The sequence below is a fragment of the Danio rerio genome, chromosome 8 (genome assembly GCF_049306965.1).
Source record: "Danio rerio strain Tuebingen ecotype United States chromosome 8, GRCz12tu, whole genome shotgun sequence".
Classification (NCBI taxonomy): domain Eukaryota; kingdom Metazoa; phylum Chordata; class Actinopteri; order Cypriniformes; family Danionidae; genus Danio; species Danio rerio.
Window position 1 is genome coordinate 27,085,425 of NC_133183.1, and position 22,660 is coordinate 27,108,084.

The window sequence follows — 22,660 nt, forward strand, 5'->3', positions numbered from 1 at the left end:
ATCATAATAACTTTATAAAAATTTTGTAAATCCAAGGAATCATCTTTGAATTTTTTTCAGTGTACACCATAAAATCAACAAATGACTTCCCAATACATATGAAATAGTGAAAAGAAATGTTTTTTACTAACCAAAGTTACAGCCAGGGGCGTAATAGTCATTTTAAAAGTGGGGAGACAGCTGTATGTGACCCGAATGTTACGCATAACCATTTTGCTTTTGAAGATATCAATGTATAGTTCCTTTAAATATTGGCAATCAGTTCCAAAACATTGCCTTAAAACAGTCAGTTTCCTTTTTTATACAAATTCTACCTGTTAGGACACAACAGTAATAAATTAAAAGAATAAAATTTGATGAAGTATACTTGGGCAACAAAATACAGCAGAACCCGACAGGGGCAAATCTTGAAAAATATTTATGAGGTGGCATGAAAATGATAAATGTTGGAGAACACGGGTGGAAATATTAGAGTTTGGTAAAAAAAAAAAGGTGTGGGGGAGTTGGGAAACAGAATCACCTCTTTCTAAAAGTTAGGGGGACATGTCCCCCCATCCCCCTGGTTGCTACACCCCTACAGCTGTGGCAAAAGCAAGATCAGCTTCATTTTAATTTTGACTCAATTTTGAATCAACAGACTATGGTTGGCAAACATAAGAGCTCTTATTGGATGATTGGGTAACAGATCAGAGATGTAGGAAGGAGCAAGGGCATGTAAACATTCGAAAACAAGGAGATTCCTGTGCAAAAGAATGCCATGTCGGAATTACCAATTTAGAAATTGTAACTTAATGAAGTGTAAGAAAAAGTTCACATCTGCATATATCCCAAATGTGCCTTAATGTTTTGAATGCCCCCCTAGTGGCTGTACATTTACATGTAGTTATTTAGCACACGCTTTTGTGCAAAGTGACTTACAATTGAGGAAACTTTCAGCAATTCAATAAGAGGCAGTACACACAAGAAGTGTTAATTATATAGTAACTGTTAGTGCTCAATTAAATGTCAGAGTAAGGGGTTACTGTTTTTTTCTACAGGTGTTAAGCCCACTCACCTGTGTGAATGTAAAAAAAAAAAAATGATAATCATGTGTCTGTTTTCCTGATATAGCCATTTTATTTCATTTTGATGCTAAAAAACTGTTGAATTAGCAGGATGTTGTGTGGAACTTGATGTTTATAATCACTGCAGTGCAGAATTGGGCTCTATATCCAAACAATGACAGTGGCCTGGTTATATATATATATATATATATATATATATATATATATATATATATATATATATATATATATATATATATATATATATATATATATATATATATATATATATATATATACTTTTTTTGTTTAGACGCTGCATTTTTGTTGTTGTTGTATTATTTCAACGGGCTGGGGTATTTTAGATGCCATTTGTTCACAAACAAAATCATCCACTATTATTGCAGCTCCGATTCTCGTTCAGATTTAAAACTGACTCGTTTAGTAACGTGGGCGCGTTCCCTCAGTAGGTCCAACCAATAATATTGCTCCCCAACAAGCCGTAGTCAACCCCTGTTGGTTTGCGCTTCAGTCTTTGAAGGCAGAAAAGCGGTCACGCGCTTCAAAGGGGAGAGACTTCATCGAACCAAACATGTGAGTGCGCGCATGGAAGTGAACGAGAACGACTCGTTCATCTAAAAGATTTGTTCAAAAACACCGAATCGTTAACAGCGCAAGTCCACTTCGAGACCTTTATCTACATGTTTTACGTAAAGTCTTGGATATCGTTTTTGAGAGAAAAACTTAAACTGGCATTCATTCCGCAAACCCTCAACGGTGGAAACTTTTCAGTCAAGGAAACGTTATTATCGGGGTTCTAGCATTGGACCCATTGCGCTCTTTCCGTAGTTACGTTGATGTTGTCGGAACCGCCGTTTTAATGTTTTAAAGTGTCCGTTATTAGACACTGGCAGCATCACCGCGTGCGAACCTGCCAACGCCTTTTCTCTCTGTGTTATTCTTTAAGCGAGAAAAATACAACGTTCAGTTTCAAAGGTTTTCATCACTCGATTCATAAACATTTGGAAAAATGGGTTGCACGTTAAGCACTGAAGATAAAGCCGCGATGGAGAAGAGTAAGATGATTGACCGGACCCTGCGAGAGGACGGAGAGAAAGCATCCAGAGAGGTCAAACTCCTGCTGCTCGGTATGAGGCATAGACTTTCTTCATTTAATTCTCCATAATGCATGCAATGTTGTGAACGGAGATCTTTATTTCAGTCATAATGCTCCTTGGATGCGTATTCAACTCACTTGTCTTCATTAATGCAGAAAGTGAAGTGAAATTTTAAGGCAGCAATTAAACTTCCTGCCGTAATGGGTTGAGATGTCTTACTGAGGGAAAACAAAGCTCTCCAACTTGTTGAATATTACCTCAGACCTGTCAGACTAATGGCAGCGGATTGGGAATGTGTTGTGTTTGCACTAGTCTTGGCTCAGTGTGCTGTCAAAACATGTTTCCCCGCGCTAATCCTCCCCCAGTGTCCCATAACATCCAGCGAGCATCACATTTTATTACCATATTTAACCTACAGCATTTGCTTTGCTCTGTGTGACATGAAGAGCAAACCCACACGCTCGCACTCACACACAGCCGGGATTCACAGCAGCGTGAATGAGGAAAATAGAGGAGAGTAATGGGGTGATTGTGGCAGGATTCCAGCTATCAAAGCGTGATGGAATGCAGAAGATAATGGCTGTTTCGGGTCATTACTGCTGTTTTGTCTGTCTGTTTTTGAATCCTTTATTGATACTGATTTTAGAGGCATAAACAGGTAATGACTGCTTGGCTGACTTGCTGTGTAGACAGTGCAAACAACAGACAAAACAATAGAAATCTAGGGTATTTTTGTTCCATTTAAAGGCACAATATGTAAGATTATGTTCATTCAAATATCCAAAAATAATGTTAAAAATCCAAAGTCATTTTAATCAGTAAAACAGTGTGTGTACTGTCACCACGCTTATGATGTCATACCCTCGATTTCCGGTTTGGATTAGTAAGGCTGGGCAATATGACAATAAATTAAAATCTCTCTTTTTTTCTTCTAAATTTTAACCAATTCACAATTATTTTTTGGTCTGTGTGTAATTAGTCATTTGAAAAAGTATGATAACATGACTGAATAACATTCTCTTTATTACTAACTTGACAAGCATCTGGTTGATGAACGTTGTATTCTCAGGACATGCCAAATGTAAACAGGGCTCCAAATGAGCTTTTTTAATAACCCACCAAAAATGAATGAGTACCACTACTACAAATCATGTATTAATGGATTAAGTGTGTTTGAAAACAACACTAATGAGGACTAACAAAAATCCAGAAACAACATTTTAACTAATTCTGCAATTACTTGTTGTTATTGATGCAATAATTGCAAATTAAATCTCCAATAAATAATAGTACTAATAATAATAAATAAAGTTCCTCTCCATCTTGCTGCTCTGAGTGTGCTGGCACATATTAATAAAAAACATTCTGCTACAAAGAGTTGAACTGTTCCATTAGGAAAAATAAATGATGATTTTAATTGAAACTAAAATTAAGTAGTGCTAGACATGGACCGGTATAAGATTATGACTATGATATCTTTGGATAAAATTAACACAGTTTCATGGTGTTGTAATTACTGCTCTAAAATATATTATTTTTAAATGTCTGGGTAAAAAAACTAAAACTGTTTCCCCCTTGAACATGATATATTTTAATTTGGGAAACATTTAAAATATTTTGGAGCAGTAAACATGTCAGGCTAAATAGTTAAAATAAGTAATTGACTTCTGCTGTCTTCATTAGTTTTAAAAACACAGATTTCTTTACAATTTAAAATAGTATCTTTGGAGATTTTGTTTTGATGGAGATACTGTACTGTTGTCCTAAAATAACCAAAAAGTATATTCTTATATACTTTAGGATTGGTATGACAGAAAATGTTGGTGGTTTTAGCGCCTTGACTTTTCGAAACCACTGTATTATACCTTCAAAATAGTTTTCCAACCATGCCAAGTAATGCTGTCAAAAATTAATTGATTAATCGCATCCAAGATAAAATTCTGTTTACATGATATATATGTGAGTACTGTATTATTTTTGTGGATATGTATAAATACACACACAAACTGTACATCAAATAATATGCAAAAATATAGAAAATAAATATATTTATATATAATTTATATGATATATTAATATTTATAAATATATATGTTTACAAATATTTTATACAATATAGTCATACATATATGAATATACACAGAGTACACACAAATATATACTTTTATTTCAGATTTGATTAATCGTGATTAATCATTTGACAGCACTAAAATTAAGCATTGCAGTATAAAACGCACTTTTAGCACTATTGTTTTTATATTCTTGTCAATTTAATAAACAAAGTTTTTGCTACACAACAAACCAAATATAATGTAATGATTCTAAAAAATTATAAGCTGCAAAGTCATCAGTAATTAAATGGACAATTAATATTCATATAGGCCACCACGGACTTGCACAATATAGTTTTCATGAGCTGCAATCTGACTTTTAACTTTGTAAATGTGAGTTTATTTGGCAATGGTTTATGCAATATTGAATTTTACATTTAGCTGTAATTTCCGAATAACGTATGGTAAGTTTTAATGTATCGAGTTTTTTTTAAAGGATCCAATATGTGTCTTCTGAGCACTATTTCTGATTTCTGGATGCTCTCTTGGCAAACAGATCATCGTTACTATCGGCGACGGCGCCATTATTGGTAACCTATGTGGCTTTAACCTTTATTTCTTTTCATTTTCCCTTCTTTAGCCCTTTGCATTTTCCACAATCATAGCACCCTGTCATCTGACAGCAAAAAGCAGTGACTGAGTGACTGACAGCTAATTTGAACTAATCTAAAAGAAAATGGTACTGCTATTGTTATTATGTTACTTCACTCGCATGTAAGAGGCTAATGAGGCGCGTCATCACCATATGGTCGGACAGTAGCTTCTTAATTATTCTGCCATCGATTCAATGACAAATACATTTTCAATAAAAAAAGATGATTTAAGAAATATAGAAATTATAAATTTCTTTTTTTATTAGAATTAATAAAACATTTTTTGAAAAAAATGCTCAGGACTTTTTTAGTAGGATACAGAAAAACACCAAATACCATGTAATATGTTGTACAAATTATTATTATTGTATTTAATGTGATAAAACTGTAATTTTTTCAAATGATCATAACCTAAAGAACCGGAAGGGGTCGACTGTGGCATAATAAATGTTCCGCTGCTTTTGCGCCACATCCATCAGCCTTACTCTTCTTCATACTACCATGCTAATAAGTATTGAATACTTTAGCTCATCGGTGAACATGATTTCTGCAAGAGTTTGTAGAATGTAAAGACGACAACTCCCAATATTCCACATCATCAATTAGGGTTGGACACCAGATGCTGAGCCGGCATCGCGATCCTCCGCCCCGCTCCCATTGCTAATCCGCTCGCGAAAAATACACACTCAGGCCCTGTTTACACTAATAGGTCATAGTTTTTAAATGGCATTTTAGAATGAAAACATTCCCATCCACTCAGATATTTCATCTAGCATTTCTGAGCAGCCCTCCTTACACACTACCGCTGAAAACGCACATCACGTGACCACACACATACATACAGATACACACACACAGGCACAAATTGGTCAACATCGCCCAACTCTATCATCAATGTACAGTATGTTTTTTTTTCTGTTTTGAATAAGCTTCTTCTGTTGGTGACGATGACATGCAGTGTCTTTAATAAAATAAAATCTACACTGTTACTGCGTCGAGAGCCCATTTGAATCCAAATAAATGTATTTAATGAAGCATTTATAATTTTATGTTACACAAAGACAATATAGTATCTAATAAGGAACATCATATTAACAAAACGTGTGAAGAATGTAAAGAAATAACAAATTTATGAATATGAATATCAATTTTACTATATTATTATTGCATTTTCCTTTTCAGATTATACAAAAATTGTTAAATGAACATGACTCTGAATGCTTATATATTTTATTATATTTTTGACACTGATATAAGTAAATCAAAATAATTGTACTAAAAAGTGTTTTTGTCATATGGTATTATATATTAAAATTGTTATACTGCTATATCACATTTGTAAAGTTTCATACCAATAAATAAAACAATGCATTCATTTGATATTCTTTTAGAATTGGTTTTTTATCAAAATAGAAGGTAGAATAGAAGCTAAAAGGTAAATGTTTGTATTATTTGGGTCATTTAGGTCTTACTATAAAAGAACTGATATAAATATTCTCATAAATTTACAAGTGCCTTTTGACAGGTGTTTTTCAGTGTGAACTGCTGTGGTTTGATATCAGTCAATATGGAAAAACATCTGTGGTTTCTGTGTGTGGGATTGTATTCGTTTGCACTGTGTCTGTGATGTTCTCACATGGAGATTCTCTGTCAATACAAATGAAAACCATTCCAGTAGATTGCACAAAACTTTATCTATTGCTGATGTCAAGTTTTCATTTGAATGCCTCAAACAGATTCTGATATCTAAGACAGCTTTTCTGATATTGGGTCAACATTTAGTTTAAAATAAATCCTCTTTTTTTGTGTCCCTCTCAAGTTATGAAACTCTCTTGGCATTTAAATTGTGCATTGGGGCATGTTAGGGGCTTTGGCTTTTTACTCTGCCTGCAGAAACCCACATTATGCTGGAAGTGGGGCGAGCATTTCAATGAGCCCGAATATTACATGCTCCGTTAAACACAGATTGTAGTTCATAAATAAAAAGCACTCAGAATGAAGTGTCCAAAGACGGCGAGTTTTTAGATTACAGCTGGATTTGGATCAACTTCTCTGTGGCCTATAGTGATCATCCTGAATAACCAGGCCAATTTTATATGTTCCTACTGTTTTAATTTTGTTCTGGTGAGTTTAGCCAGCATGGCTATGTCTCTATTGGCGAAGGGATTGCAACTGTCTAGCAAGGTTGACTATGGCTGAGTTGTAATTAGCATTTCACAATGAGTTCTGGGCTTAATCATATTGTGGGAACTCACTTGTGGCTTTTTTCTTTGTGTTCTCTGCGGCTCTCCTGACATCAGCAGATTCAGAGGCATTAAGCGATGAGGACTATACTATTACTTCTGGCTGAACTGCAGTCCAAGTGGTCTGTTTAAAGGGACACTCCACCTAAAATCTTTCATCATTTGATCATCGTCTTGACTTAATTTCTTTTGAAAACAGTGGAAGAATAGAAGTTCTAAGAAAACAAAGGTATTGTAAGAAAATTATAAATGTGTTTTTTCCTAATTTCTTTTTTTCCTATATTTAGTTTTTAAAATTGAATTTAGGTAATTGTTTCAATTTATTAACAGTTTATTTAGAGTTTAACAAAATGTTGTATGTTGTAATTTTTGGAAACAACAACAACAACATTACAAGACAGAACAAGAATTAGTGATGACAAGTGACAGAATTAAAACAATACTGCTTTTTTTCTTTCATGTAAAATAACTATCCTATGGTGTAACTGCCTTAAAAATAGTTCATTACAACTTTTTTTTGAGCTAAAAAAATAATACCGTAAGATCACTAAAAGTACCCCAGGCCTACAGTGTAATAAAGTAACGCCCCATTCACACGGGGCTCGACAGAGGGCATGTCTGTAGTTGGGCTGACGCGATCATCGTATCAGCATCAGCCAATGAAATTAGTCAGCAATCGGCTACTGTCTGAGCTTGTGTATTTGCATACAGCGATCTGATTGGCTGACGCTTCTGTCGGCGCTTGAAAAGTTGAGAAAGTCCCAACTTTTGCAGTGATCAACACCACTGAAGCAGCGCAGATGGATCCACGATGCAGTTCGGCATCGCCTGACGTCACCCATTCAAAGTGAATGGGAAGTATTGAAGATAGCGCCCTGTGTGAATGGGGCGTTAGAGTGTACTCACACTATGTACAGTTGCCTTGAACCGGGCCAAAGGACACTTGCAGGGTTCAACGCTAAGGATTTTTTCTTCTGGCCCAATCGGACCAGTGGTTCCGATTTTTACTTGCCCTGCCAATATTTTCACTGGTCACACCAAAAAAAAGTTAATTTCTTAGTCACAAATAAAAAAAAAATGCCAAAATGTTTGTAAATAGAATTTAAATATTTTAAAATTTTTTGATAAATGTGTAATGAGCAAAATTCAAAGTGTTTTGAAACAAAAGATGGCTAAAGACCTGCCAAACTAAGGTCAAACTGTACAAAAGATCACTTGATTTTTTTTTTTGTCGTGGTGTACCCATGTTTATGTCTGCTTCCAAGACGTTAGAAACAAATGTTTTCCTTTCGCATCATCATTTGATGTTACGGCCATGTTGCTGTCTCTTCGTTGTACTAATAACGTGCTCACAACATCCAATCAGATAAGAAGAACCGAGAAGGTAATAATAATAATGATAATTTTTATTTATATAGCGCCTTATCAGAGCTCAAGGACACTTTACAAGGAATGCGACAAAAAGATAAACAAACATACATGAAGTCAAATATAACACACTGGAATTACAAAAACAAGACCTAGGAGACAAATGAGCAGAGTGGAGGTGGATCAGATAAAGTAGTCAGTTTGGCAGATCAGAGGCGAAGCATTCAGAAAATAAGTGAGTCTTAAATAAGGATTTGAATTCAGAGATATTATTAGCAGAGCGGAGTGAGCGTGGTAGAGAGTTCCAGAGTTTAGGTGCAATAACACTAAATGATCTGCCCCCCATTGAAGAGAGGCGGTACCGAGGGACAGCGAGAAGGCCAGAGTCAGCGGAACATAATGAACGAGTTGGGGTGTAGGGGACAAGCATGCTGCAGAGATAGAAGGGAGCTAGGCTATTTAGGTATCTAAATGCAAGGAGGAGAATTTTGAATTTAATGCGATAAGCAACTGGGAGCCAATGGAGGTCGTACAAAATTGGGGTTATGTGAGCAGAACGTTTGGTATAAGTGGTATAAGGAAAATACGTACTGTTTCTCAATTCTAAAACTGTATTTGCACGCAATTGACAAATAATCACAGGCAAATTAAACTTTAGTAACAAGGCAGCAGTGGCCCGATCGGGCCAGTAACGATCCTGTCTACTGTCCCGAGCATCTCACACGCTGGCCCCGGGCCATCGGGCAGTCCTTATTGTTGAGCCCTGACTTGTCCCCCCTCCTGTCTCCCCCGACGGCCCGCACTTACATTACATTCGGGCTTGGGCACGCTTATGTCATAAATGATGTGCTGGTCAGTAAGAATCGCTCTCGCTCAGCACAGTGGAGATTTCTTTAGTTATAGTCGTTTAAGTCGTTTGATATGCAGTGACACAGTCAAATATTTTGCCAAACAGATCTGCCACTTTTGAAGCTAATAAACAATCATAAAGTCCTCGTGGTGCAGGAATTTGGAGGTTTGCTGAGGGTGCAGCTGTCGTGCATTGAGGGGTTTGCGTTCTTATTAAACTATGACAGTTTGCGTTCATTGAACAGTGAAAATGATTAACTAATCCATATGAAACAGTCCCTTAAAAGTCATGCCTCACTTTCAGTTTCGGACTCATGCACGTTTTGCACTCACACACAAGCATACCGTGCCAAAGCCCAAGTGAACCGCACTCAGGCACACTTCTTCCAACCAGGCCAGGGCCGGCCAAGTAAACCATGCTTAAGCCCGATTCAGAGCACTCACACTTCTCAAACAATACAGGAATGGGCCTGGGCACGGTTCGGATAGCATAGTGTGAGTAGGCCCTTAGTGTTCATGCTGCCTTCAAATTTTAAGTTTACTTCACTTAAATAGTAAAGTTGTCTTAACTCAAAAGACCTTAAAACGTTCTTTAAAAATTTAAAAATTGCTTTGATTCTAATCAAAATAAAACAAATGAGACTTTCGCCAGAAGAAAAAAATTATCAGACATACTGTGAAAGTTTTGCGAACATGCCACACACCATGGTCTCTTAAAGTCCAACTCCTTAACTTGTCCAATAAGAAATTAATGGAGAATACTAAAATGAAAATCATTAAATCTATTAATTAAAAAATACATAATTTGATAGAGTTTATTTGATCAAAAATGGGATATGACATCTGGGACATGAACATTTAAAAGTCGCTTAAGGCCTTTGTGCCCAAATGTGTCCACATTAAGGGCTGCAATAGGATATATGGTTGAGGGTTAGAGAAAAAAAAATAATTAAAAATTAGATAATTTTTTCCTTACAATTAAAGCCAACAGATGCTAAAACTGTCTTATCTGATGTTCACTTAACACATGAGTCAGAAAATGTAGTCAGGAGTTTCATGACCCTTAAAGTCAGTGCAATCATTCACCACACAAAAACGTCCATGGTTCCTATTGACCGCAGTCCTGTGTTTCCAGCCAATGAAGTGAGAGCCTCTTATAATCTGGATGTCATCGTAGTATCAGTCCTCATACCGGGACATTCAGCACAGCCACAGAACCTCCACATACAGTACACATCTGCGAATGCTTTCAATGGGTGTGTGAATGACTTACTCCTGCTGTAATTACACAGTTAGATACAGTGGCATGTGCAGTGTGGTTAAGATCACAGCTATTATCAACTCCAGCTGAGCAGAGACATGCTTTATGATTTATAACTTTTTCCTTTAGCTCTTTATTTGTCTTTTTCAACAGTGAACAGACCCCAGAAGCCAAACCCCCTGCTGAGCAATATCCTCCAGTAGGATAATCATAGTTTTATCAAACAGAGACTAATTTTAACATCAAGGAGCCTTTTCTTCTATCGAAAAGCAAAAGGTTTTGTGGAGAGTTCACCACAAAAATGAAAAGTCCATTGTTATTTTCTTACACCGATTCTTTCTGTGGAAAATAAAAAGAGTTGTTTAAATCTTTAGATAAGTCTAAGACGACTGTGAATGAAGATCTGACATATTTTTATAAACAAAAGTGATTTCAATTATTTTATATTGTTTTCAATATAGCTTTTAATAGAATCTCTTAATCATTGTATCTTTAAAAAGCAGAAATAAATAATGAAATATTTTCACAGACGGCTGTTGTTTCCTCCTGGGGGTCCTTAGTCCCCCGTTTCAAAAGCTCTGCTTTAGACATGTCATGCTGGGTTTGACAGTACTGATGTCAAGTGCAATGACAACTACACAGGAATTGCATACACAACGTACAGTTTGTACTGTACACTGTAAAAAAAAATGGTATTCAATTTATTTTCGGCTTAGTCCCTTTATTAATCTGGGGTCGCCACAGTGGAATGAATCGCCACCCCAGCTGCCAGAAAAAAAAAAGTAAAATAACGGATTCTTTAACAGTGTAGTCATGTATGCAATTTATTTGTTGCGTCTAAGAAAAAAACAACACAGACTCATTGTGGATATGTACCCTTTTTACATTTCTGGAGAGCGGGAATTATGTAGCCAGAGGTACATTTGTCCGCATTTCTTCTTTAAAATAAACAATACGTTGCAGTATGATGCAGATATTAGTTGTGAAACTTTGCTAAATCACAAGAAAGTAACATAAAAAATGTATAAACAATATCTATAAAAAATATTATACACACCTAAAACTACAACTTACAAAATCCATTACATTTCTTTAAATTCAGCAACGTCAAGTCAGGTACTTTCTTTATCTTTTGAGTGGATATTCTTGAGAAAATATTCTATTATTATGCAATAGTGACATAAATCTTTTTTTTTTTTGTGAAGTTTTTCTTTAACCAGTCAAATTAAGGCATTTATACAGCACACATAAACAGGGTCTTACGATTTCCACAATGCAAAAAAACAAACAAACAAAGATATGGATGGAAATGCAGAATTCAGTAAAAATACACTAACTAAATCTTGGATGTATAAATGAAAATCAATTAATGCTCTACACATAATGGATGTGTCAAACTGGGATGTGGAGTTTGTGTCTTGTTAAAAAATACATATTTAATGTTAAAATACATGTTTAAAGAATGAGGAAAGACCATTTTTCTTCCTTATTTAACAGAAATAAAACTGACTTTAGAAAAAAAATATTATTTTGTTGGCTGCAGCATTACATCTTACTTTTGAATGTATACTCAAACCAATTTTAGTCTTTATAAATGATCATGATAATTCTTGCATTATATCATGAATTTGGGATCATATCAACTAGGGCTGCACAATGTATGGTTTCAGCGTCAATATCTCAATGTGAACCCCTGCAATAGTCACATTGCAAGATATGCAATGTTGAGTCTAAATTATATTTGACCAGGAACTACAGAATTGTTTTTAATGACTTTATATATTATTATATATTATATTTATATTTTAAATCTAATGTGATTTATGCAAAATGTTTTTGTTGTCTGGTTTCTAGTTCAAACATCTAAACTGTAAAGCAAAATCAAGATTGCTTTAATTTATTTTAATATTTATGGCAGAAAAATAAAATATTGCAATATCAGGTGTTTCCAATATTGTGCAGCCTTAAAATCAAGAGAGTGTAAAAGATAAAGTGTCTCTTTAGGGCTGTGTTTTAAGTCTTCCGATATGCTGCATTGTAATAGTTTTTTTACTCAAATACATTTCTGTTGTACTTCTAACTGAGAAAAATGTTCACTCAACATTCATCAGCCTATGATATCTCCATTGACCTTTTTCTTGTGCCGAGGTATTATCAGATTTGGGGACATTTTGGCTGTGGATCTCTCATTTGCAACATGCCTGTGGTTCAAGACATGTTCCACATAATTCTCCAGCCGAAGACCAACAGTCATTCCCTCTCCCTGCCATAAATTTGGGCTAATACGGCAGCATTCCACACCTCAGACGCTAGCAGAACATATCGACAGTGGACTTGCTGCATTTAACTGTAGACAAAAAGTAAAATAAAATATACATATCAAATATATATGCTTATTTATTCATTAATTTTGTATTTTTTAATAATTATTTAATAAAATTCATTTAATTTTGAACACTTGACCAAATTGACTATGTTTAAACAAATATGGATGCATTGGATTTTTTTAATGAATGAAAAGGTATTTTGTATGCAGAAAACTCCTAATTTTGCTAAGCAAATTGACATAATTAAATAAATATTAGATTATTTTATAAATAAATAAATAACATTATATGCAATTTTATAATAAATAATTTATATTAAAAATGAAATGAAATTTGGTTGCACCATTTTAAAATGTCCTTGTTGTTACAAAACCTATTTCTTTAACTAGTCAGTAATATTAACTACATTTGATTACTGTAAAGGGTTAAGTCTAAGGTCGTTTCCATATAATTAGTAATAATTAATTGTAATTACTATAGTAAATGCATGGAATAAGTGTTATAAGGACACCTTAAAATAAAGCATTACCATAAAAAATAAAACAAAACAAAAAAATAAATAATTTCTTATTGTTGTAGGTTATATCCCTTATGTAATGCAGTGGTTCCCAAAGTGGGGGATCGAGATTCGGGACCCCCATGGAGGGTCGCGGGACAAAGGCGGTGTTGTTTGGTGATTTTTAAAAGTCAATAAAAAAAGATAAAAATTCTATTTTTTTATTAGTAAAAAACAACAACATGCAAATTAAAAAGGCCATTCAATGATCTTTTTTTTCATAAGATTGGTTTGTTTATGTAGATTAACAACACCGCAAATAGCGTCAGCTGCAGCAGATTGATTTTATAGCTCCAGGGTAAATTTTCTGACACCTTTATAGCAATCAAAATAAATACAGGCCACAACTGAATATTGAATGTTGAAAAAAACAAAAATAGTCTTGTGCTGAAAACATTGTGCCTCTTTAGTTGAGGGTAATATTAAATTAAACAAAATAATAAATGACTATAAAAATTATATGGTTGTTAGACTGTTGCACTTTTTTCGTGTGTTGTCAATATGCTCGAGTTTAAATAGGCCCAATGTTTGTGTATTTATAACCACCTCCGAGGAGTTTGAGGGTCATGAGTCACTGGCATTGTTATTTTAGGGGTCGTGGGCTAAAAAGTTTGGGAACCCCTGATATAATGTGTGTGTAAAATATAGAGACTTATTTATTTTGGAAATTCTATTTGCATGCTTACTACATGCAACCACGTACAAATGAAAAGCAAGTGTGATAGGCATTACACAAAAAAACTAATTGTTCTTAAATATTGCAATGACCAGACAACTTCATTGAAAATGTATCATATAAATACACATCACTTTTTTGATAACTCTGTAACTGCAGGTTGATTATTAATATAATGTGTACTGTCCACCTTATACACAATATCTTAGCTCTTTCTGATTTTTGATTGTAATGTAATAACCTGCACCTTTAGTAAAGCTGCTTTGGAATAATAATAATTGTGAAAAGTGCCATTGACGTTATTCTGCGATGTGGAAGCGTGATTTTTTTGAGATTGTTTTAGAACTTCCAATTCAGTTGTCTATGGGAGATTAGGAAAAATAAACGTCAGAAAACGGTCAAACTACTTGCTCTACAAACAAGTATTTTCATGATTGCATAAAAGAATAAAAATATAATATGAAAATATCAGTTTGCAACATAAAGCAACATAACAAGCTATTTTTAATGTCTAAAAAGACATGAGACCCACCAGACGTCTTGAGCCAAAAAGATTTCAATGGCTGCAAATGCTCGTATAGGTGAAAAATAAGGTCTATATAAATAAACATGAAATGAATTCAGATGCTGAAGATTGAATCTTAATCAGAATGGCATGTTTTGAACAATCTAAAAGTATCTTTTTAGGTAGCAGACTTCAATATGTGCTAAAATAAGTCCTATAAAGCCTGCTAATTAGCGAATAAATGTTAAAAATATGTCCTATTCATTCTCGTTCTTCATTTCGCTCTTCAACTGAGAATCACAATACCAGATAACATTACTAATACACCACGCATCTTTTGGCCTGTTTGCTGATATTTATCCAATTTTTTTTTAGTTTTTTTTTGTGTGTGTTAGTTAACAAGCCGCCCAAGTGAGTCATTTGACTGGGTTTATAAAAAGCTCACCTATGGTGGCTTCTGCTGTCCTCACAAACACTTGGGCTGGGGGAACGAACATCAGAAAAAGCTTTCATCTTTAGGGCATTTAATCTTACCGTATGGCAAGCGCAACCCGAAATAGAGAGCTCGTTCTGCGGCTCATGCTGGGCTTGTGATGTGGGAGGCAGAGGTTGAAAGCTTCTATTCATCTAATGCAGACCTTCTCCTGAGCGTGTGATGTTCAGGGTCAGGACAATAAGCTGCATTTATCCATATCAACCTCATCAACAACACTTTCTGTTGGCTGTTCTCTTTTAGGTGCTGGGGAATCAGGGAAGAGTACTATCGTTAAGCAGATGAAGTGAGTGTTTTGTTTTTTTCGGTTTTATGTCATATGATGATATATGCAAGAATGAGGCTGGCAGTCAATGTTCCCTCTAGTTTTTGTGTGCTGAACCTTCCAGAATGTTCAAAGCAGTGATGCACAGTAGACCATTTATTCTCCATGATATATCATTGTTATGGAGTTGTGATTGTTTATTTGATTTTATAATTATTAATTGTATGTCATTTTGCTTTGGATTAAATATTATATGTAAATATATTTTATAAATAAACACCCCCCCCCCCACACACACACACACACACACATATATATATATATATATATATATATATATATAGTGTTAAAGTCAGAATTATTAGCCCCCCTTTGATTTTTTTTTCTTATTTAAGTATTTCCCAAATATGTTTAACGGCAAAAATTTTCACAATATGTCTAATAATATTTTTTTCTTTTACAACATTTTAAGGACAAAATTATTAGCCACTTTAAGCTAATTTTTTTCAGATTGTCTACAAAATAAACCATCGTTATACAATAACTTGCTTAATTACCTTGACCTGCCTAGATAACCTAATAAACCTAGTTAAGCCTTTAAAGGTCAAGTTAAGTTGTATAGTATTATAAAATAAAAATTTAATATATAAAATAAAATATTATTTACTTATTATTATTTACTTTGCCGAATTTTAACCAATATGTGATGTCCTGCCGCGTGCGATGCTGGTCTAATTCTGTGCCACCGCATAAGTATAGATGTATTAAAAAAATGAGAATATATGTACAGTTGAAGTCAGAATTATTAGACTCCTTTTTTTCTTCTTTTTAAAATATTAAGGAAATTTTCACAGTATGTCTAATAATATTTTTTTCTTCTGGGAAAAATCTTATTGGTTTTATTTCGGCTAGAATAAAAGCAGTTTTTAATTTTTTAAACGGCATGTTAGGGGCAAAATTATTGGCCCCTTTGAGCTATATTTTTTTCTCAATAATCTACAGAACAAACCACTGTTATACAATAACTTGCCTAATTACTCTAACCTGCCTAGTTAACCTAATTAACCTAGTTAGGTCTTTAAATGTCCCTTTAAGCTGTATAAAAGTGTCTTGAAAAATATCTAGTAAAATATTATTTAATGTCATCATGGCAATGATAAATAAATCAGTTATCAGAAATGAGTTATTAAAACTATTATGATTAGAAATGTGTTGAAAAAAATCTTCTCTTCATTAAACAGAAACTGCGGTCTAATAATTCTGACTTCAATATATATTGCAGAAAAACTAAAGTTTGCAATGTCAGATTTTTCATATATTGTTCATTTCTAACATGCATGTCGTATATAAATCGTATATATAGAGACTAAAGGAAGATACAAGGGAAGTGATATTTATGATTATATTAGTCTTTAATTTATGCATATGTATATTCCATTAATTATTACAGCATAAACATAATTATTGTTAATGTTTATGTTACTATAATAAATATTGTAAATAAATAATGAACACTTTTTTTTACTAAAGTCAGTGCAATTAGGTTTGTTTATAATCCTGATGTATTAGTATTGTTGTATATTATGTTATTGTTTTCAATTAAATTGCTTTACCAAATACACACACACACACACACACACACACAGCCACATTACACAAATGCATTAAATGACGAAACTGAAATGAATCAATATATAAAATAATTTTATATAATAAGTACTTTGGTAACGCTTCGCAATAAGGTTTCATTTGTTGACATTACTGTAGTTCAAGAATAATGAATAATAATAATAATTGTGAATAATAATATTGAGATTTGAACATGTTTGCTTTTATCTGCTTTAATCAAAAAAATAAGATGAGATTGCACTTATTTATTTTCATTTATTGCCTTTTGAACTTAAGGACTGCTGACGTACCTGATATACATTTAATTAGGGCTGCAAAAAGTATGACAGTGCTATATTTTGTTTTCTGCGATATTGCGATATAAATACAATTTCACTAGATGGATTGAATAGCCCTATTTGAAAACAATGTATTGATTGATTGGCATAATTTTGTAAGGGAACAAATCATGCATGAAATATAATATGCAAATATAAGAGGGAAATAAAAAGTGCTTTACTGTTTTATATTATTTAGGTACAGAAAAAAAGCCAAACTTAAAATAACACTGCAAAGACTTTTATATATGTACGTATGTATGTATGTATGTATGTGTGTGTGTGTGTGTGTGTGTGTGTGTGTGTGTGTGTGTGTGTGTGTGTGTGTGTGTGTGTGTGTGTGTATGTGTATGTGTATGTATGCATATATATATATATATATATATATATATATATATATATATATATATATATATATATATATATATATATAATCCCAAACTACACAATTTCAACTCAACATTGCAGATTTTGTGCACATTGCGATATTGATGCTGAAACGATATTATGTTTAGCCCTACATTTATTGTTGAAAATTTGTTCAGCACAGTATCGAAACTGGTATCAAATATCATTTTTTTCAAGGTATTATATCAGAGTTGGAAATTCCAGTAATGTGACAGTTTATTATTAGCTCTGTTAACTAACACAGTATCTTATGAAACCTCATTGTAAAGTGTTTTCAACATATTTGAATAAAATGTGTAGATATAGAATTGATTAAAAATCGAAATTGTTCATTACCCTCATCTTGATTTCTTTTTGTATGCTGGTTTTGTTTTGATCCATGGAAACTAACACCAGATTTGTGAGGCTATTCATGCGCACAGCTTCGAGGGAACATTGCTGGCAGTTTTTATTGGATTTGGTTGATTTAATTGTTTTGCTTGATGTGCAGTAGATGTGGTTATCTCATCTGATTTGTTTGACTTCAGGATCATTCATGAAGATGGTTACTCAGAAGACGAGTGCAAGCAGTATAAAGTGGTGGTTTACAGCAACACTATCCAGTCCATCATTGCCATCATCAGGGCCATGGGACGATTAAAAATCGACTTTGGGGATCCGGCAAGAGCGGTGAGATTGAAACATGCACAAAGAAACACCCACAAATAATCATTTATTTTTTATTGTAGTGCCTGAATTTAGGGCTGGGCGATATGGCAAAAATGCAGTCTTGATAATTATTTTCCATATTGAACAATAGCAATATACATTTACATTTTTTTGTTAATGTTTACAGATTTAAAAGAGTACCTTAACAATAGCCCCTTTCACACAGTGATACGGTAAATATCCGACTTTACCTGTATTTTTAAAAAAAGCCCTGTTCACACAGGCGAGGACGTTATGGAATTTTCCCAGAAAAGACCGTTCACACATCCATTCCCAAATACCGGTAAATTCTGACATCATTCACCACAAATGAGCCTTAAACGGCTGCGCTTGTATTTGTAAACATTTGAGTACATTACAAACTCTGTGGATGATCAGTATTGTGATCAACTTCGATGAAAACATATGGAGGATCACTTTCGCATGTCGAGATGTTCATAATATGTGCGTGTGCATGCGCTCACAGGCACAAGCAAAACTTGAAGGTAAACAAACAGCGGCTTACCATAAGCATCTTATCGATGATTATTTACACAGTTGGCATTAAGAAGAACATATAAATGTTATCTGACTAACTTCTAGCAGCTAAATGCGTCTGGGATAATATTCAAAGGCTTTTATTCTCATAAACCACGCGGACGTAAACGCGTCTGACTGTTCTGATTGGCTAAAGCAGACGTCTCACGTCAGTACGTTCTAGATGTGCACGCACTCTTTCCGGCAATCTTCCTTCTGCATTCACACAGCACAGCATTCCGGCTAATTACCGGTAATGTTACAACTTCTCTTTCCGGAAAATAGCCAGAACGAATTTACCGGTATTTTCAAAAAGGACATGTTCACACATACAACCTTTCTGGAAAATTTCCGGTAATTTTCCGGAAAGGTCTGTATGTGTGAAAGGGGCTAATGACTGAAGCCACACATATTAGAGGGTACATTAAATAAATTGTTGGTGGCTAAAAAATTTGATACATCTCTAATATCAACACACTTTTAGATTCCCATTGTTGCACATTTCTGCTGTGTGATTGGCTCTTAGATCAATATGGAGTAAAAAAGTCCAGAGCTAATCATTGTTATTGCCATAGATTTTGCTGCGATTTGATTTAATATCACTTATCGGCCCAGCCCTACCTGAATTTAAGTGCAGTGATAAGATTTAAAAAATCACCCTCTGAGTTTAGTTCTTAAAAACATACTTTTTTTTCAGCCTTCCTGAGACCTTAACGTCATAATTGCTCAGCATTTCTAAATACACTAAGAATCTTGTGATGATTTTCACAGTTTGTCATATAAACATTTTTACCAAGAAATCTATATGTAAATGCCATGGGCGACACTAAATTGCTCAATTACTGAAAGAAATTAGATTTTATCATATTATTTTTGATATGTTATTGTTTAAGTAGACAATTTGGGTCTACTTTGAATGTATGTACAAAATTAATGATAATTGTAAAAAAAAATCACACAAAAACAAAGCAAGAGGTTGAGAAAGTTACTTTAAAAAAACTTACTTCAACTAATTCCTTTACTGAACTTCATTCCAGATGAGAAAGTACATGCTTTAAAAAGGAATTTGTAAAACATATAAATAAATAAATATATGTTTTATTTATATCTCTGACACTTGCTTCATTTATTGACTGTTATTGTGTTATTTTGTTAGATTACACAAGCTTAGTAACTTGATGAAAATTCTTTAAAATTATAACAATGCAACAAAATGTAATACCGAATGCAGCATGAATGAAATACTGTAATACCTTGTATGTTACACAAAGGGGTTCTCTAAAGGAAAACAACATTTGACACACAGAGATTTTTCAGAAATATTAGTTTTGTACTGTATTTCCCAGAAAGAAAGGCAAAATTGCATTGTTGGTAGAAAGCTACTGTTTTTCCACATTTTTAATGTTACAGGCTTATTCCAAAATGGATTAAATTAATTTTTTTCCTCAAAATTCTACACACAATACCCCATAATGACAATGTGAAAAAAGATTGTTTGAAATTGTTGAAAATTTATAAAAAAATAAAAAACCTGATATATGCAGGGCCTTTGCCATGAAGCTCTAAATTAAGCTGAGGTACATTCTGTTTCCACTGATCATTCCTGAGATTTTCTGCAGCTTAATTGGAGTTCACCTGTGGTAAATTCAGTTGATTGGACATAATTTGAAAAGGCAAACATCTGTCTGTGTAAGGTCCCTGGGTTGACAGTGCATGTCAAAGAACAAACCAAGCATTAGGACAAAGGAATTGGCTGTAGACCTTCGAGACAGGATTGTCTTGAGGCACAAGGCTGTAAAAGGTTACAGAAACATTTCTGCTGCTCTGAAAGTTCCAATAAGCACAGCGGCCTCCATCATCCATAAGTGGAAGTTGTTTGGAACCACCAGGACTCGTTCTAGAGCTGGCCGGCCATCTAAGCTGAGTGATCAGGGGAGATGGGCCTTAGTCAGAGAGGTGATAAATAACCCGATGGTCACTCTGTCTGAGCTCCAGCGTTTTTCTGTGGAGAGAGGAGAACCTTACAGAGGGACAACCATCTGTGCAGAAATCCACCAATCAGGCCTGTATGGTAGAGTGGCCAGACGGAAGCCTCTCCCCACCTGGAATTTGCCAAAAGGCATCTGAAGGACTCTCAGACCATAAGAAACAAAATTCTCTGGTCTGATGAGACTAAAATTGAACTCTTTGATGTAAATGCCAGGCTTTACATTTGGAGAAAACCAGGCACTGCTCATCACCAGGCTAATACCATCCCTACAGTGAAGCATGGTTGTGGCAGCATCATGCTGTGGGGATGTTTTTCAGCAGCAGGAACTGGAAGAGATCTAAAAATGGTTGTACACTGTCGCTTCCCATTCAACCTGACAGAGTTTGAGAGGTACTGCAAAGAAGAAAGGGCAAAAATTCGCAAAGACAGGTGTGCCAAGCTTGTGGCATCATATTCAAAAATACTTGAGGCTGTATTTGCTGCTAAAGGTGCATTAACAAAGTATTGAGCGAAGGCTGTAAATACTGATGCACATGTGATTTTTCAGGTTTTTGATATTTAATAAATTTGAAAAATGTAAACAAAAAATCTTTTTTCACATTGTCATTCTGGGGTATTTTGTGTAGAATTTTGAGGAAATAAATGAATTGAATCCATTTTGGAATAAGGCTGTAACAAAAAAAGTGAAAAAAGTGAAGCACTATTCATATTTTCCGAATGCACTGTATTAAGTCACATTTCATAATTTCATTCAGAAATAAAGTAAAAAAAAAACATTACAATTGTATTTTAGTTTCTCTCGCATTTCAAAACATTTTAAATTTCAGTATTCAGAACAGAAAATACATGTTTTTTTAAAAACATAACCAGAAATTATTGTGGCCATGACATTCACTGTCATATCAAATGTTTTATGAATTTTAAACTTAGAAAGAATCAAAGTGAAACTTAAACTAGCGGAGTGTGGGAAATATGCTCTACAAATATTCACATGCCTCTCTCTCGGCATCAATCCAAATGTAATGAGCTTTGCGAATCTTTTGCTTTCTTGCCATTAACTTGGTTTAGATGATAAAAAAAACACTCACAATCTCATGAATTATTGATTTGAGTCATTTGAAAGAAGTAACAAACTTCACTTTCAGAGCGGAAAGTAACAGACAGCTATCATGCGTCATGTTTTTTAGAGTGATGTTTTTGTGTTGAACATCAGGATGATGCCCGTCAGCTGTTTGTGCTCGCTGGCACTGCTGAGGAAGGGGTGATGACGGCTGATCTCTCCGGGGTCATCCGCCGGCTGTGGAAGGATGAAGGAGTACAGATGTGTTTCGTCAGGTCACGAGAGTATCAACTCAACGATTCTGCAGCCTAGTAAGTGCACATCCTTAGAGCATGTTAACATGTTTGACGATAACCAGAAAGTGTGCAAATAATATATAAATATATCATTTGTGTTTACACTTTAATGGCTGCTCTATTGTGGAAAAAGTCATGATCATTTTTTTGTTCATTATTGCAATCACAATTATTTAAAATAATTATAAGTTGTCTATATAGCCAAAACTTTATTTTGATTGATTTATACTCATAAATGTATACTGTATGTATTTATTTTTTATTTTTTGTAAATAAGATTGCTATTACACCTGTATATTTTAGAGGAATGAATGCAGATTGCTGGAAA

General features: G+C 34.1%; 1 protein-coding gene across 3 annotated transcripts in view; it reads left to right on the top strand.

The window, feature by feature from the left end:
- gnai3 (guanine nucleotide binding protein (G protein), alpha inhibiting activity polypeptide 3) overlaps positions 1 to 22,660 on the top strand; it is an 80,200-nt gene that overhangs the window by 43,380 nt on the left and 14,160 nt on the right. Inside the window, exons 1-4 of one of the 3 annotated variants that reach the window (NM_001111250.1) lie at positions 1,616 to 2,191; positions 15,387 to 15,429; positions 18,290 to 18,431; positions 22,190 to 22,347. In NM_001111250.1, coding sequence (NP_001104720.1) covers positions 2,074 to 2,191; positions 15,387 to 15,429; positions 18,290 to 18,431; positions 22,190 to 22,347 — 461 coding nt within the window. In that variant the 5' untranslated portion in view covers positions 1,616 to 2,073. Of the gene's footprint in view, positions 1 to 1,615; positions 2,192 to 7,094; positions 7,338 to 15,386; positions 15,430 to 18,289; positions 18,432 to 22,189; positions 22,348 to 22,660 lie in introns of those variants that run through there. The other 2 variants (XM_073908995.1, XM_073908994.1) reach the window with 2 other exon arrangements.